This window comes from Uranotaenia lowii, chromosome 1 (genome assembly GCF_029784155.1).
Source record: "Uranotaenia lowii strain MFRU-FL chromosome 1, ASM2978415v1, whole genome shotgun sequence".
NCBI classification, from domain to species: domain Eukaryota; kingdom Metazoa; phylum Arthropoda; class Insecta; order Diptera; family Culicidae; genus Uranotaenia; species Uranotaenia lowii.
The window spans coordinates 91,983,125-92,001,188 of NC_073691.1; the positions used below are offsets into that span (position 1 = coordinate 91,983,125).

Genomic DNA, 18,064 nt, shown 5'->3' on the forward strand with positions numbered 1-18,064 from the left:
GTAATTTGATGGAATGTTATTCTTATCCATTAGTGGTTTTAATTTGTTGATTTTGGTAATTCCGCAGGCGCTCGAAGATGTTTCGATGGAAGTTGCGGCAGATTCGTATGCAAAAAATGTTCAAACTTCACCTGCTATTCCCTCGACGAGCAAATTCCATCGGAGCTTTTCCATGGGCCAAGGGTGGAATACCTCACAGAACAAATTGTTAAGTGAATATCAACAATCGGGCGGAAAGTGTGACAACGGCGGCAGTAAGATTGAGGTGGCTGGAAGCAATGTAGTTCTGAGGCGCAAAAAACAATGCACATGTACGAGTGGCGACTCCAACTTGCTGAACTATCCTTCAATAAATTTACAGAAATTAGTACCGGATCATTTGTTGAACAACAGCTTTCTAAAAGATTCAACTCCGAGCAATCGCAACAAGCACAAAGTCAACAGCAAAATTAACGATAAAAATAATATACAAACCAATCCGAGGGCAGCATTCATGGCGAATGGGAAACGCCCAGATGAAATAAATTTTAGTGAATTTTTGGAAATGTACCACAATGCGGCTCGTGAAAGTAACGATAAAATTAAACCAGTAGATGAGAAATCCGAAGGTAGTGGATCGGGAGGTTCCCCGTCGGTTTATAAAATGGATGTTCAAGCTGGCGCTTTATCGTTGCTCAACAGACCTTCGATGATTTTTATGCTCGAAAAACATGATTTGAAGAAGTTGCGCCACCTAATGACAAGAAATTTGAGAAAAACCATCTGCAATATCTACAGTTTACAAGCTCTTAATTGGTTGTTGAGGTCTGTAACCCAGGCGATCGGGCTACACGATATTATGTGGTGGTTTATTTCTTCGCTGTCCTATTCAACTCACGATAGTGAAGATGAACCGAAGCTCGACGAAGGAGTTCTAGGACTCGAACATCCGGGATCTAATCAATTCAATGGTCCCCTATCGCAAACTTTGTCTCAAAGTTTGCATTGCCTTCTGCAAACTATTGCCGATTTAACGTTACATTTGCCTTCAGGATCATCGCTCCAGAAAATAGCCGTCCAGTGTTTCGGATTGAAGTTCAAACAATCCGACCATCAGTTCCTGCATCGTTCCCATGTGTTTGGAAATATTTCAAAGATTTTGTCCAAATCCGAAGAACAAAATGAAGAAAATTTACTACCATCGGTGGCCATGTTGAATTCCTACTCAAATGTCGGAGATATCTATTCGGAGGATTGTATTCGTGTCAATGTGCTAGCTGATATTACTGAAATATTCGATGTATGACCAATTACCACAATTAGCATTTTGGTGTCATTAAATATATAATGATTGGAATTTATTTTCAGTTGATTGTATCGTCCCGTCCGGCGCTCGCCAATTCCTTGATCGATAACTCAACCGAAACCTTTTGGGAAAGTGATGAGGAAGATCGCAATAAACCCAAAATAGTTGAACTAACCATGAATCGGACCAACTATCACTGCAAAGTTATTTGTGTTCACATCGACAACAGTCGAGATATTGGGGTAAGGTCAAATATGCTCTTCATTACCGAGATAGTTTTAGTTCATTTTTTCCTTTTATCATAACTCACATCAGAGTAAGGTGTCCAGTATCCTAGTGTATGGAGGAAGTTCATTTGGTGAAACGTCGCTTTTTAAAACGATCGATGTGGATCCGTTGGCCTGCTGCTGGATATCGGTGCCGGTGTCCGATGAAGATTATACTCATTATCGGGTGGAGTTTCGGGGTCCGGAAACGACCCTACGCGTTCGACAAATCAAACTGCTTGGCTACACGACCGAGAACAAGCTGGCACACTTCAAACATCCGAATCTGAAGATGATTTCGGCCAACTTTATTCAGCAGAAAAATTGCGAAACGGAAACGCTGCGCGTGTTTCGTCTTTTGACCGGGCAGGTATGTATGTACAACACTGTAGTAGAAAATATAAGCGTTCTTCAATCGATAGACGTCACGTCACGATCACGTCATATGGCTCAACAAATTCCATCTCTTATTCCTAACTTCTATAAGAGCTCCAGCCAAGAAACGTGAGTTCGAATACGCCTTCTTCTACCCCTCCTATAGAAGCGAGTAGTGGAAGGGAATATTTATCTTCTGGATAATTGTGTTAACATCCCTTATTCAATCTCGTTTGAAGTGTGTGTAAAAAGCACGCTCTCAAACCACTTTGTTCGCTATACATGGGAATTCTGTTTCTCAGTTTCTCATGCATAGTTAGTTAGTGTAGAGCAAAGGCGTTACAATTCATGTGAGCTTTTCATCAACAACGTTCGAGTTCTCGGCGAGTCAGCCTTCCGGCGCTGGAGAAACTTAAAAGTCGCAAGAATTACCAACGTGGGCGTTCGGCTTGAAAATGATACTGATTTGAAAAGGCTGGTACGGTGCTTGTCCCGGGGAAGGTCAACATGTGGACGAAGAGGTGAGCTTGAGGGCACTCGCTACAATTTGCCTGACTTTGGACTTGGTGAACTACAGCCTAGTTCTGGACACACGAACGGCACAGGAAGCTAGGTTCTCCACGAAAAACTTTTTAAGACGACTTTCTGACAAGGAAAACTGGTCTGCTGCGAAAACTGACATCTATTCGGCTGGAAAAATGCGGAAGCGTGGAATCATATGTCGATAGTTTGATGTCCAATGCCATTAGCTCGTCTGGATTGGATTTCGAGTAGATGAGTCCTGGCTGGCGGCGTTGCTGTTGATGGAACTCTCTGCGAATTACGAGCCGATGATCATGGGATTGGAGGCTTCGGAGGCACTAATGTGGTACTCCTAGTGGCACTTTGACTCTGGAGCGACAGCACACATGTCGCGTTCGACTGACGGTTTCGTGAAGCAGTAAGTTCTTTATCACCCGGTCGGAACAGCGAACAACGATTCAATGCCGTCTGTGTCCAAAGGTTTCGTCTAGCTGGAAGTCAACGAAGGTCCTATCGAGGTTCAAGAGGTGTTGCAGATTCCTGAATTGGCAGCAAATCTACTGTCAGTGAGCAAAATATACCAAAAATGATTGACGGTTTTGTTCGACGCAAAAGGCTGTAAGGTTCGCAAGAAGAGCGGCAACATTATAGCTTCTGAAACTCATCAAGAGGGGCTATTTCGACTCAATCGCAAGATGGATAGTTCGTTGCTGGCTGTAAGCGCAGAAATGTGGCACAAACGCTTAGGTCATCTCGGTCAGCAGAACATGACGAAAATGCAATCGGTGGTCGACGGTTTGAAATGGTCCGGAATGTGTCGCATGTATCGAAGGGAAGCACGCCCGAAATCGGCTTCCTTCAAGTGCTTTTAAGGGAAGGGTTTTCTGGATCTGGTGCACTCAGGCTTGTGTGGCACGATCAAAGCTTTGGAGGAGAATCAAACCTGGGAGTACACACAAAACTTTCGAGGCTTCACTTAGCAAAAATACTGCGTTACTTTCGATTAGCAATAAGGGGTGTTTTACTAACGTGATAGCAATATGCTTGTTTTACTTGGATTTAGTAAAAAAGCGGGCTTACTAGCCGCTTTGTTCGGATAGCAGCCGCCGGCTACTAGAAAAAAAAACAATTCGACGCGAATCTGTGCGCTTGACAAAAATAGGTAGATGTTGGTGGAACCTGTGGAGACGGGGCTAACAAAGTCAGCGACCATAGTGTATACAGGTAAACAAATGATTAGGACATGAACGGCTTGTCCGATTTTGAAGTGCAAAATTTTGTGTTTTTTAAGGAAGAAACCAATGAACGAACGGTTGTTGTGCGGTTACGAAAACGGGCTCACTGCTGGCGGAGCATTTGATTGTCAAGTGGACGACGGAACGGTGGATTAATTGATATCGGAAGCGTACAGGTAAGGACCGATCCGACTATGAGAAAATGCGGCTTCTAATATGTGAAATTCTTTGTTTTTTTTTCATCAGGTTGCTCCTGCCGGCCATCATTGCCACAATGATCGACAGAAAGGAAGCGAATTTTCAGATCGACCGCATTATTTTGCACCCAGGCGGAAGACCAGTTTTGAAGATCAAGTGCAAAAAGTGTTTAGTGAAACGATCTTTTTTAAATAAATGGAGTCAAAGAATCGGTGGTGTCTTTTTCATAGTACTTTCCGAATTTCCAAAGAAAAAATAATAAATTTGAATTCAAAATCCCCCGCGGTCTTTTCCGTCGGTTTTTGCTAAAATTTTGGCAAAATATTCCGGCGGCTAACTTTTTCTCTCGTTTGCTAAAATTCTAGCAGAAAAAATTTACTAAATTGGTTGCTAAATTTCTAGCTGGTCAAATTTGAGCAAAATTTTGCTAATTTCCGGCCTCGAAAGTTTTGTGTGTAAGCTAATTTGCCGAAAGACCGACCAAGGACCTAGCGGGATACTGACGGACGAATCGACAACTACAAGGCGCATCTTGTCGTGAAGGGGTGTTCGCAACGTCCAGGAATCGACTACGACGAGGTCTTTTCACCGATGGTCCGGTATTCGACGATTTGACGTCTGCTGGCACTTGCAGTGGAGCACGACTTGGACATCGAGCAAATGGATGCTGTGAGTGCGTATCTACAAAGAAGTCTCGGAGACGAGGTCATCTTCATGGATCAGCCGGAAGTGTTCGACAATATCCTCTGCTTAAGCTTGGCACCGTCCTGAACGAACCCCGGATTGTTCGTTGAGCATTTGTGTGCTTCTTGCTTATTGACACTTTCCATTTAAGGCCATCATTCGTCGGTTTTGATCAGAAAGTTGCTTGCTCTGCCTCAGAAAATTTCCTCCGTGTGCCTTCCGGAAGATTCTCCTTCGATGGACTTGAACATCTTGAAGTGTAAATGTAATCTCTTTTCCGTCGAAAATCTGAAAATTCTGATTGCTATGATTCGAATATTAAGTTACTCAGTCTATTGTGTTGTGAACCTACTTGGTTGAATGATTCAACTGAATCAAAGCAATCGAAATACCGTGATTGAATTTAAAGGAATCTTTCGATTGCTTTGATTCAGATGTTACTTAGATTGAGCTTATAATATGGCACATGTTAAAATTTTTATACAATCTTGGATGACGCAAGTGATGCTTTAGCGTCGTGTGCTCATCTGCTTTTTCAAATTCAACCCTTTGCCAAGTAAAAGGCATGAAGAATAGAAATTATAGTTTTATGTGATGAAAAAAACTCTGTATTTTTAATCTCATTCAAATCTTCTCCATCAGGTTTTCGGCAAACTCATCCTGGAGAGTGGTAAAAATTACGCATACGCCGGAGTGAACACACCAACCTCGTCCAAGATCGTGGAATCGGCCGTTATTTCTTCCTCAACCGAGTCTCTCGATCTGCGTGAGCACATGGTCGGTATTCTGTTCAGCCGCAGCAAGTTGAGCCACCTTCAGAAGCAGATAATAGTGCACATTGTTCACGCGATCCAGAAAGAGGCCCTCCGTTCCCGGGAAGAGTGGGAGCATAATGTGATCTTCAGCGCCGATAATGAGACCGATTTCGAGGAAAATCTCAAACTGAACGACACCTACTGCTTCGAGATGTTGAGCATGGTCCTGGCTCTGTCGGGAAGTGCCGTGGGTCGATCGTATTTGTCTCATCAGCAGGGTCTGTTGAAGGATCTGTTTTCGTTACTACACACCGGAAGTGATCGAGTGCAGCGCCAGGTGACGGCCTTGATCAGAAGAATTTTGCCGGAAATTTCACCGGAAACATTGTGCGAGCTTTTGGTCGTGGAGAAGGTCCCTGAGACGGATTTCAATCTTCTCAGCCAGAACAATGAGACTTTTAATATGAATAAGTATGTTTGAAATTTGTATTCATTAGTTCAACTAATAATGAAAATGATTTTCTTTTTTCAGGTGTGGTATTTTGGATATTTTTCTAGCCGTGATTGCAAAAGCCTTGCAGGTACAAATTAAAGTGAAAAACAATTCTAACAAAAATCCGCCAACGATGAAACTGTGGCGGTATATGAATATTTGTAAAATTGATGATTATGAGAAGAGTACATTGAATAAAATATCCCTGACAAACTCCCAGATAAGTAACGTGGAATCCGACCGACCGGGACAAACAATTTCGCCTGGAACGGTGCTGAAGGAAAGTCCGGTACCATGCGAACAGTACGACTTTGAAGGTTCTTCGTCGGAGTTTCTAGACGATCGAACCAATGACGATAATACGGTGGATTTCGAAACGGCCTGTCGGTCAGTGAATAAACCGCTTGTTCGAATAGAAGCTGCCACAAAGCCACGCTGGTTTCTTAACGGAACTATTTCCTCGAAGCAGGCGGAGAACATCATGGTACTGATTCGCGATATGGCTCACGGTAAGCTGTCGGAGAAGTGGTCTCTGATCACCAAAGCCGCAATAGCCGAATGCATTCTCAACATAACTCGGCTGTCGGATGTCTACCGAGTACCGGAAACATGTATGACCACGCCAACCCTATGGCTGGCACTGGCTAGTTTGTGCGTTTTGGATCGTGATCACGTTGAGAAGTAAGTTGAAAAATAAAAAAAAAATCGTGCATCCGATCTCATGAGTGTATTTGTCATCCTTAGATTGTCGTCCAGTCAATGGTCCAAACAGTCAGAGTCCAGGCCGCTATGTTCCAATCACGACGACGATGTGACATATGCCATGATCATCTGTAGCCTTTGTGGAGCACTTTGCTCGGACTGCGATCGCTTTTTGCACCTCAACAGGAAAACCAGAAACCATTATCGAACTGTAAGGATCACTTTAATAGTTTATCATAAAATTGGTAAAACTTATGAAATTTTTAACAAACATATAACTTTTCAGGTTTGCAAGGAAGAGGAAGAGGCTATCCGTGTTGAGCTACACGAAAGCTGTGGTCGAGCAAAGCTGTTCTGGCTGTTGGCACTCGTAGATTCGAAAACACTCAAGGGTATGTTAGAGTTCCGCAATGGGAACAGTGCACTGATCTGCGATCCGCCGAATGCTATAGGAGTTTGTCGTTTCTGTGGCGTCACCGGTACCACGGGTTTGCTAGCGGTTGGCAACGTTTGCGTGGATCAACAGTGTCAGGAATATGCCGCCAGTGCGTGTACGAAAATCTTACCATGCGGACATCTGTGTGGAGGAATCATCAACGAGGACAAATGTTTGCCATGTTTGCAGCAGAAATGTCTGTCGTCGGAGAGCAAAGCCAGTGGGAAGGAACCGAAACTGACACAAGACGCCGACGATATGTGCATGATTTGTTTTACGGAAGCGCTTTCGTCGGCACCTTCCATTCAGCTGGACTGTGGGCATGTGTTCCATTTTCATTGCTGCAAAGCTGTTCTTACCCGGCGCTGGAACGGGCCCAGAATAAGTTTTGGGTTCTCCCAGTGCCCCATCTGTAAAATGGACATACAGCATTTGGCACTAACCGAAATATTGGAACCGATTGTTGCTCTGAAGACCGACGTCAAGAGGAAGGCTTTGATGAGGTATGTATTTTTAACGTCATGAGTCAAATTTGTGTTTCTTCTCGAACAAATTTTCATTGTAAACGCTCAAACAAGAGAGCCAACAAAATTTTAGATAGTTTATTCTAATGTCGTTGTTGTTAAAAAAATATGTTGGTAGTAATTCTTTTTTTTTATTTTTCCAATAGGTTGGAATACGAAGGGGTTGCTAAAAATCTGGACAGCAAAGATTTGGCAGCATATGCGATGGAACGCTATGCGTACTATGTGTGCAGTCAATGTGAAAAGGTAAGGAATCAAAAATATATGAAAACGAATTGATTAACTAGTAGTTTATGGATAGGGCACAGAGAACAGACATACAAGCTAGCCCATGAAACTTGTGTAAAATTTCCAACGACTGTTTTTATAACAATTTTTTTGTTTTTTGGCTGGGCCTTTTCGAAAACTGCCCACTTGAAAATTTGATTTGTAACTTTTGAACGGCGCAATAGATGGCACTATTTCAAGTCAATTTCTAACGTATTTTTTGAATGTCAGCATTTGAAATTTTACACACTTTTTGGAAGATTTTTTGTTCGAGCTTGTACGTCTGTTCTCTGTGGATAGGGTTTTTAAGAGTTAAATAAGATTTTTTGAACATAAAAGATTAGTGGATGGATTTCAAGATTAGTGCGAATCAAGTAGGTTCTTTGAAAATTTGTGTAGCGCACCACTTAAAAAAAGTAAAATGACTTTTCAACTTATTGCTGATTTCGTGCTCGGGATGTGATCTCCGATTAACAAACCTTTGGACACCAACGACGCTAATATCTCTCTGTACATATGTTCAGTTTTAGTGCTCGTTAGAACATATATCAGTGGGTTTTTTTCACATGGTGTGAAACACAAACCATGAATAGTGAGCACTTGCCGGAACAACGATGGCACACTTTCAAAGCTTGCATCGATAACCCAATATTTTGCTTCAGCAAGACGTTTATTTGTTCCGACCATAATTGCCCATAATCCTTCTATGTTAAAACCTTGTAGTAAAACGGTTCACCTGACATTGGTTCAGTAAACCTTTCAGGAACCTCGAAACCCCTCTAGTGACTGATGTTCTGTGGTGGTGGCCGTGTTTACATGGAACCAATGGGTCGACAATGACCTCAGACCATTTTCCAAACCGGAATTGTCCTAAGGCATTACTTCTGAAGGGGTCTAATTCAGCGCGTATGCAACACTCGCTTAGAAGTTCATATTTAAATTAAATACCATCTTGACAGGCCGAGATCATATTCACGTGTCGTGGTCTGATCGGCTACGCTGTTTGTTCAGCGTAGTTCATTTGCTTGCTTCGGACCCATTATGCTTAGTAAAGTTAAGTTACGTTATCCTACGTCGATCGCAATTTGCGTCAGTCTTCAACTCCTTTTCAGAGCAGTCATTATCCGGGCGAGCCCATCGCTGACTGCCAGCCATGTGTTGATGTCATCACACATTTTCTGCAACATGTTGTCCGCTGTCGTTTCTGGTCCGCAGGCGGCGAATATGTTGGCACTTTCCTCTTCAAATCTTGGACAGCAGAATATCACGTGTTCGGGTGTCTCGTCCACTTCACCGCGTGTTAGGCAGACATGTCCGAAGCTGTGGTGATACTTCATGAAGCATCCATGACCAGTCAGGAATTGCGTCATGTAGAAATCCACTTCGCCATGCTTTCTCTCCATCCACTCCTTGATATTTGGGATCAAACGATGGGTCCACCTTCCTCTTTCTGAGCTGTCCCACAGCTGCTACCAGTTGGCCATGGAGCTTTCTCTGGCTCGTGTTCTCACGTTTTGCGTGCCTTTATTTTCGTAGCAATAGGAGTCCTCCAGCATCAAAACCGAGATGGGCATAGCTTCCGCTTCAACGCATGCAGCCTCCGACGAAACGATGCGGTATGCACTGATGACCCGCAAATTTATTCGCCTTTGTACACTGTTCAGCTTCTGCTGGTTACACTGGATGTTAAGACCAGATTTCCAGGCTGCCCCTCTATACCGAAAAATTGACGGAACCACACTCGAAATTATCTTCCGCTGACTACTTCGGATCCCCGAGTTGTTCGCCATTATCCTCATGAGTGCGGCCGTTGCTGTTGCCGCCTCCTTGCACACATACTCACCGTGGTTTTTGAAGCTGAGCCGATCGTCAATCATCACACTCAAATATTTAAGCTCGTGCTTTGATTCGATAATGCATGATGTAACTGTAATCCTGCCTGTTTGCAGTGAAATCAGGTTTTATATCAGGGCCATCTCGGTTTTGTGGTGAGCCAAACTCTTGGAGTGCCTCCAGCTCTCTGTCGCTTCTAAAGCCTCTGAAGCTCTTAGCTTGACGATTTCGTTGAGTAATCCGTCGCTGACTTCCTCTGTCGATAAGTTTTGACGAAGAAAAAACAAATTTTAATTTTTTTCTTAGTTTTTGAAGGACAATTTTTGGGTTTTGAGAAAATTTGCCCGGATATTGCCCGGATTTGAGGTCATTATTTTTTAAATCAAATGCCCGGATTTTTCCAGGTTTTTATATAAAATTGCCCGGTTTGTTCGTTCCGGATACGTGATGAAACAATTCCAACAACGTTACTGATGGGTTCCCCAATGGCTTTCCTGGTTTGGGCAGCAGAACCAGCTTCTGCCGTTCCCAAACCTCTGGAAACAACCTCTCTTCAATACAAATTTGCAGTGACGATCGGAACATTTCGGGAAATTCCATAATCGCGGCCTTAACTTCAATGTTCGGGACAGGCCCGTGCGAAGGCCCCGTCCATGGGGGGGGTTTTCGAAATTTAAATTTAGCTAAAAATAATAAGAATACCAAAAATACAACAAGAAAATTAATTTCTAACATAATTTTCTTACTCATGATTATCACACAAACAAAAAAAAATGAATTTTACTAATAAACTATATCAAAATTTCAAAAAAATAAATGTAAATGAAAGTTTCAAACCAATAATATTTTTGGTAAGTCAATGATAAATTTTTCAAAATCATGTTCCTTATCTTGAACTAGGCATTAGCTTTAAAAAATTTCTAAGCAGACTAGTTATCAAATTTTAAATAAATATTTCTAAACCAGGGATTTCAAAACTGTCTGAATTCTTAAATAAACGTCAGATCAGGTAAAAAATAATTCGATAAATTGTTAGTAAAATGATATTCATTGTTATTTGTTATTCATCTTAATTTATATTTCTTTTCTTCATTTTCAACTGAAGGGTAGATTGAACAATTCCGCTGTATTGTTTAGTATTAAAAAAAATCGCGATTTGAAAAGTGAATTTTTTATTAGAAATAAAATTGATTTATGTTTATAGAACACAAAAACTCAGGATTAAAACATAGGCAAACTTATCAAAAACACTTCTTAAAATTTAAATAGCTTGACTTTAAAATTCGGTAAGTTTATTAAAAAAAATTAAAAAAAAGTACTACAATATTCGATATATTCATTTGAAAATTTAAACAAAATATTAAGTTGAAAAAGATAAGTTTTTAACTTTTAAGAAGATTTTTTTTTCAATAAACACGTCTTACCATTATAAAAACTTATTTACAGAATTGAATTGAAAACTCAAAGGAACATCATTTTGGTGCTTATGTTTTAATGGTTGATTTGGTAGATTTAAGCGATCTGAACTCGAGTTTTTTTTCAAATTTGGACTATCACATTTAGTTTTGATTATTATGGAGTTTTAAAATGTGCCAGTTTTAAGTGAAAAGTGATAACTGGTTGACTTTTGAACCTACATTTTAGAGGAAATCTGATATTTGATCAAATATTTGCAACCTGCAAAACGATTAGATTCATGCTTAAAAAAGTATCTTAAGTTCAATTTGTTTAAAAATTGTTTCAAAATTCGTTAAATGAGGAAAAGTAAACAAATAGAAAACTAATACAACTTTATTCGCAGAACTCAAAATTATTTGAAGTTTTAAGGAAAGTTTGATAATTGATTCAAAACTTTTATGTTAAAATGTTATGTTTTTTTTCAAGTTTTGTTAAAAAAGCGCAGACCTTCCTTAAATAATTTTAACCTATTTAGAAAAGATATTTCAACAACTAAAGCTGATAGAAAAATTGTATATTTAGATTCAGGGCACATAAATAAGTTAAAATTACGTTTAAATTCATTGCACCTCGAAAAATGTAAATATTGTGGCCTTGTGTAATTTATCAAAACCTTTTCAAATATGATGTTGAGCATTTAGAAAAACAAGAATCACAAAATAGAATTTAGTCTGAAATTGGTTTCTTGGAATATTTCATATCAGCAGAACATTTTTAATTGCATATATGATTTTTTTAATCAAAATTATGAGTAATGGGGTATAGAATATTAATTTTTAGATTTGATTTGCTAATTATGTAGAGCATCGGAGGGGTAAACGCCTGTTACTCCGCGAAAAAAACTCCGCGAAAATTTTACTTGGAAAAAATCTTCATGGGGGGGGGTTAACCCCTAAACCCCCCCCCCCCCCCCCCCCCCCGTTCGCACGGCCTTGGTTCGGGATACCATTTGGACCGGGAGCCTTTTCCAGCTGAAGGGATTTTCCGATGTCGCGCAGTTCTTCCAACGATATTAGCTCCTTTTCGCTCGTATCCCAGTCGTACGGGACTTGCGACTAGCTAATGATATTATGTTGAGGGAACAGCTCTCTCGTTTTTCCCCTCAAGTTGTTGGGGCACATTTCAGGTGGTGCGCTACAGCTTTTGTTTTTTTGCCATGACTATCCTGTAGGCATCACCCATGGTCGATCATTGGCATCAAGACAAAGTTTCCTTAAACATGCCTTTTTACACTCTTTAATTGCCTTGCAGAGGTTTCTTTTCGCATTTTTGAAAAGCGGCTTACGCTCGTTTCTTTTTCCGTTTGAGGTCGTGCTCTCTGCATGTTTCGCCCAGCGCGAAAGCAGTTGGCACGCTAATTCGTGATTTCCTCAGTACACCAATAAACTGGTGGATGTGGGTTTTAACGATTAGCTCTCCTCGTGATTGCTGCCTCACAAACACGTGTAAGTACTTTCGTCAGGTTTTCCGCCGACAAGTTAGACCTGTCTAACAGATGAGTCTAACCTGTCCCAGGCCAGTGGTAATGGACCCCAGCATCAACATAGCATGAACAATATTTGAATGTGCGATTGAGACTTACCGTACCGTCACGGGTCGAAAGGTCTATTAGCCACTCTGATGGGTTTTCATTCATACAAACATACATGCATATTAGAGTGCCCCAAATGGCCCGACATTTGAAAAAGTTATGCACTGCAGGCTTAAATTGATCCTAGACCTAGTACAAGGTTTCATGCCAAATTTGGGCCAGATCGGATCACGGGAAGGGGTCGTTCAAAGAGCCTAAAGTTTGTATGGGATTTCGGGACATTTTGTTCGAGAGAAACACGAAAATCCAGTTTTCCATGAATAACTTTGGTCCCCTCCGACCGAATTCTTTTTTTCGGTTTTTCTTAAAGCATAAACTATGACAAATATTTCATCTGAAGACTGCATTTCGATTCAAGTTAAGACACAAAAGTCATTAAGCTTTTAGCACTATTAATGAGAGACACTGCTTCGAACATTTTGAAGCAGCATTAACAGTGATGAATATCATTCTTAAAAACAATAGCCCGTTTTTGAAGTTTAATAACTTTTTTATCATAAGTCGAATCGAAATGCATTCTTCGGATGAAATTATTGTCAAAGTCTAGGCTTTGAGAAAACCCGTTTTCAAAAGAAATTGGCCGAATGGGACCAAAGTTATTCATGAAAACCTTTATTTTCATGCTCCTCCCAAACAAAATGTCTCAAAATCCCATAAAAACTTCAGGCTCTTTGAGCGACCCTTCCCCTGATCCGATCTGGCCCAAATTTGGCATAAGACCTTGTACTAGGCCTAGGATCAATTTAAGCCTGCAGCGAATAACTTTTTCAAATGTCGGGTCATTTTGGGGCACTCTAATGCATATAAGGTACACCGGGGTAAGTGTGGACGGGTTTTCGTATAGTTCAACTTTAAAAAATCATTAAAAAATCAGCAGTGGAGCAATTTTGATAAATTGACGTTCAATGTGATGCAGAATATGTTGTTTACAAAAGCTGAAGAGATGAGCTCGATAGAAGCAAAGCGAAAAAAGTTATCACGTAAATCGTTATGGACGGCTGGTGTCTTCACTTACCCCGCTTTATGAGGTAAGTGTGGACGGTAGATTTTCCCTTTGATTTTTCAGGAAATTTAAAAAAAAAAATGTATTTTCTAGGTTGAACACGTTACTTTATTGCTCGAACCGTCCAAAATTTTAAAAAAAGTTCATGATACTATAATTATAGTGTGTAATTTATGTTACAACACACGAGATCCGATTTTATCAAAAACACAGAACAAATAAGTACTTTACTCAAATTTTCATGATCCGAATGCTAAATATAGCTAAATAATACAAACTTATAAAGGATAAAGGACAGAAAATTGAAAAAATGTGTAAACATCAAGTCTTTTTAAAGCCGTCCACACTTACCCCAGGTAGGGGTTGGAGACAAAATTTTAGTTTTTTGGAAATAAACTCTTTTTTCTTCATTTTTAACCGCCGTTTCTTTTCCTAACTGGTTGTTTGGAATGTAAGGATTGTTTCAATGTAGAGTTTTTCATCGAGAGCCAGCTAGTTAAGGAGAAATTTGCAATTGAAAAAGATGCACATCAACTCGACATCGTAATTGAAAATAGAAAATTCCGAAAAAGTCGCTGTAAACATCCGTTATTGTCTGAATCGTATCTTTTTCACAGTTATTGGATAGATTACAAGTAAATTGAACATTCTGCATCAAAAGTTTGAAAAAATAGTGCACAGTATTGTTTTTATAGCCATCGTCCACACTTACCCCGCGTCCACACTTACCCCGGTGTACCTTACTATATTTGGCTATAACTGGCGTATTTTCATTTTGCGCGTTGCCATTCCTCAGATTGTAGCTGTTTGCTACTATTTAGGAGGACGTAATTTTTTACTCTTCTTCATTTAAGCTTCCAGTCAATCATTTGTAAAGATTTAGTGTGGTCGAAGTGCCACTCCAGAACTTCAGAACTGTTATCATTTTCTGTGTAGGAGGCATTACGATGAATGTAGTACGGAGGAGGGTCTTCATCTTGGGCGGGGTAGGATTATTAATTCTAGTCAATGGTATTATGATTGCTGATGGTTATATCAACATTATGTGCCAAAAGTTGGAAGAATCAGTACTTACGTTTTTACGCAACTAAATATATACTAAAAAACGATCTTACTTTCTTCCAGGCATATTATGGTGGTGAAGCGCGTTGCGATGCCGAACTAGGAGAGAATTACAATCCCCAGGAACTGGTCTGCGGTGGCTGCAGCGATGTAGTTAAAGCTAAGGTATAGAAAACTAATTCAATTAAGTTCATTTTAAAAATATATTTAAATCTTTTTCTTACCTATATTCCACGCAGATGTGCCCCAAGCATGGAACCGATTTCCTGGAGTACAAGTGCCGCTACTGCTGTTCGGTGGCGGTGTTTTTCTGCTTCGGAACGACCCATTTTTGCGACACCTGCCACGACGATTTCCAGCGCTTGACAAATATTCCGAAGAACAAATTACCCAAATGCCCCGCTGGCCCCAAGGCAAAGCAACTGATCGGCGAAGAGTGTCCGCTGCATGTCATTCATCCCCCCACCGGGGAAGAATTTGCTCTGGGATGCGGCATTTGTCGCAATGCTCATACATTCTAATTATCAATGTTGTGGTCTAGTAAAGACTAGTCTGATAGGCTTTTCACTACATGAAACATAATCGTATTTCCGTTATTTTAAGTCAGCTTGCCATACGTTTAGGTAAATTAATACTACTGTCTAGTAAACCTTGAATATTAGACGGCTTTCTCTTAATTCCCTTTGTGATACAAGTACATTTTAGGTAATATTGTTCGTTATTTATTCGAAAATATCTTAGATGTTTTTGGTATGTTCAGTTAGACACATATATGTAACAACTTTTCTAGACTATCACAGAACAATTAAAAAAAAAAACTACCACTTGAATTCCACGGTCTCTAGCACACTAATAAAATCTGCAAAATTTCTAAACACATGACCCGAGTTCACTTTGCCATTTTGTGAAATCTCCATTTCTTCCTCAACATCAACATCGACATTGACAAGAACACTCGACCAGCCCGCATTTCGGGCACCCACATAGTCCAGCTTGGGAGTGTTGCCGATGTGTAGCGCTTCGCTGGGTGACACAGTACCACGACACCGGTCCAAAGCCTGTGCAAAAATCTCAGGACTTGGCTTTGAAGCCCCGGCCTCATAGCTCGTGAGTATGAAATCCACCTGTGGCAATCTCATATCGCTCACGATCTCACCCAAACGTGGATCAAAGTTGGATATAATTCCAACTTGTCTGCAATTTTCCCGCGCCAATCGAATCACCTGATCCGCCAGTTCGATCTTTGTCCAGCATTCTCGTGTTTTGTAGTCTTCTATCAGTTGGCTGGCAATCCGTTCGAGCATTGGTTCATCCATGTGCCGATGGGAATCACGGAAAATGTCCATGACAAGTGTTCGCCACCACCAGTGCCAATCGCGAGACGAGCTTTTGCCAAAGTTGGGATACTCCTTGGCCATCCGGCGGAAGTTGGGCCGGAAGGAGCGCGCCAGACCGTTTTCGTTCACATCTTTGAAGCCGAAACGGCGGGCGGCCATCGCATACTGCACCTCCGGCGGACGAGAGAATCTGAGCAACGTGTCGGTCACATCGAACGTGATCAGCTTGAACCGGGATAGGTTCTTTGCTACCAAGCTGCGCGAACCGATTGCATTCATGATAGGAGGTCCTAAAGTGGAGAAGGAAGCATACAGATAGAAAGAAAAATTCTACTTTAATATTTAATAACACGTTTAATGTAATAAATATCGTTCTCGTCTATAATTGACCGTACTATGGAACTTTAAACTTTCATTGAAACTTGAGTGCAGCAACAATGTTCATATTTCTTAGATAATCTTCTTCCCTTTGTTCTCATTACATTATTTGTTTTAACTCACCCTTAATTCTACTTACCAGCTAGATATACCTTCAGACAAATCGGCACTTTATTTACACAGGACAACCGTTGGGGTTTATTGTATGGACTGAAATGTTTGTATAGGCATAATCAGGCCCTGCAGTTCTTCACACAACAGCACAATGCAACTCTCTCCTTTATGGAACGATGGCACTGCGTCTTATCGCACAATCTTATCAAGGACATTGTGAATTCACTTTGTTTTGATCGAACTTTTCGTGCTTTGACCGGTCTGTGAGGGGTCGCACTTCGAAAACGTAAAATTTAAAATAACAAAATGTAAAAGAAATCTTCACGATTTGCATTGCTTAAATCAATAATAAATAAAGCATGTATGTTTGTGAGCAAACATACGACTAAAATTTTCGCTTAAAATATGAGTAGCTTAGCTTATGGAATCTCCCTGGAAAATTCGTTCCATCTTTATTTATCTTTCTCCCCGTTCGATGCACTTTATGCACCCTGCATGAGGTGCGATGAATTTTAATGCAGACTGCCTTGAATCACCCCTCTATTTCATCGCACAAGTGCACAACCTAATTCTATTGCATACATTGAGGGGTTTTGATTCACGGCACAGCTTTCGGATTTTTTTGTTCTTTCGATTCTAGAGAAAGCTACGTTGCAAAAAAAAAATCTTAAAGCACTGAAATATGAAACCCTAAACACATTGCGGACCAAATACGAGATAAGAATGATGAAGTAACATTTATTCAATTTTTATTTTAATATAATGTGTAATAGTTACGGAAAACCACTTGTTTTCCATAGTTGAATACACAGAACTTTATTGTAGTAAATCAGTTAGTAAATCTCAAAGCCGCTGAAGAATGGTCCCAGTTTTTACATTTTGCATGGTTTCTTTATCAAGGAGCATTTTTCTGAGCATGCTTCCAACGATATTGACCATTTGAAACGTATGGTACTGGTGTTCCACGTTTCTTCCTGTTCCTGTGTTTCAAATGTCTCTGCGTTCTCTGCTCTCTCTCCAACCATTTTGTGTTTTTGATCATTTAATATTTTTATATTAAAATAATCAAAAACATGACTTAAGAACTCGACAAGAATGCAATAACGATGGTAAAGTGTCACTAATAAAACTTTAAAAAAATGACTTAAGAAAAGAAGAATAATAACGCACTTGCATTATTCTTTGGGACTCAGACATAAGTTCTGGCTGTGGAAGTACGATTAGTGATTAGTGATACGCCGTAATGAAAGCTCACGCGAGATTTATTGATAACAAAATGATGATGACATAGTCAACTGGGCATCATGACGTCAACTGGGCATCATGCAACACTTTTCACTTTCAATGGCTTCTAAAAACTTAATGTACACAGATAATCTTTACGCTTGTACATCAACAGTTTTAACCCTTTCCTTCCCACGAGGTTTTTCACGTTTTAAAAATAGAAATATTGATTTACAACTAAAGTTCTAGAACAAAAGATGAATAATTTAAGGTTGACGGGACATCAAATTGACGTAGTCATAAAAATTAATGGTTTCATCAG

At 40.3% G+C, this 18,064-nt stretch overlaps 2 protein-coding genes across 8 annotated transcripts in view; one reads left to right on the forward strand and one right to left on the reverse strand.

The window, feature by feature from the left end:
• The window catches only part of LOC129740122 (E3 ubiquitin-protein ligase highwire), a 151,994-nt gene extending 136,432 nt beyond the window's left edge, over positions 1-15,562 (forward strand). For all 5 annotated transcript variants that reach the window (XM_055731724.1, XM_055731725.1, XM_055731728.1 and 2 more), the window contains 10 exons: positions 68-1,279; positions 1,348-1,527; positions 1,601-1,921; positions 5,208-5,791; positions 5,853-6,494; positions 6,558-6,726; positions 6,802-7,454; positions 7,622-7,721; positions 14,753-14,854; positions 14,929-15,562. In XM_055731724.1, the coding sequence (XP_055587699.1) occupies positions 68-1,279; positions 1,348-1,527; positions 1,601-1,921; positions 5,208-5,791; positions 5,853-6,494; positions 6,558-6,726; positions 6,802-7,454; positions 7,622-7,721; positions 14,753-14,854; positions 14,929-15,210 (4,245 nt within the window). In that variant the 3' untranslated portion in view covers positions 15,211-15,562. The remainder of the gene's footprint in view (positions 1-67; positions 1,280-1,347; positions 1,528-1,600; positions 1,922-5,207; positions 5,792-5,852; positions 6,495-6,557; positions 6,727-6,801; positions 7,455-7,621; positions 7,722-14,752; positions 14,855-14,928) is intronic.
• Positions 15,388-16,775, reverse strand: LOC129740125 (rhythmically expressed gene 2 protein-like). 3 transcript variants are annotated; one of them, XM_055731737.1, is made up of 2 exons: positions 16,557-16,775; positions 15,388-16,316 (listed from the first exon to the last, which is right to left on the reverse strand). In XM_055731737.1, exon 2 carries the CDS (start codon positions 16,303-16,305, stop codon positions 15,508-15,510), a length of 798 nt encoding a protein of 265 aa, XP_055587712.1. In that variant the 5' UTR covers positions 16,306-16,316; positions 16,557-16,775; the 3' UTR covers positions 15,388-15,507. The 3 variants fall into 3 exon arrangements, with proteins under 3 accessions (XP_055587712.1, XP_055587711.1, XP_055587710.1); XM_055731736.1 differs by having other exon boundaries at positions 16,528-16,775; XM_055731735.1 differs by having other exon boundaries at positions 15,389-16,316; positions 16,544-16,775.
• Positions 16,776-18,064: the final 1,289 nt, after the last annotated feature.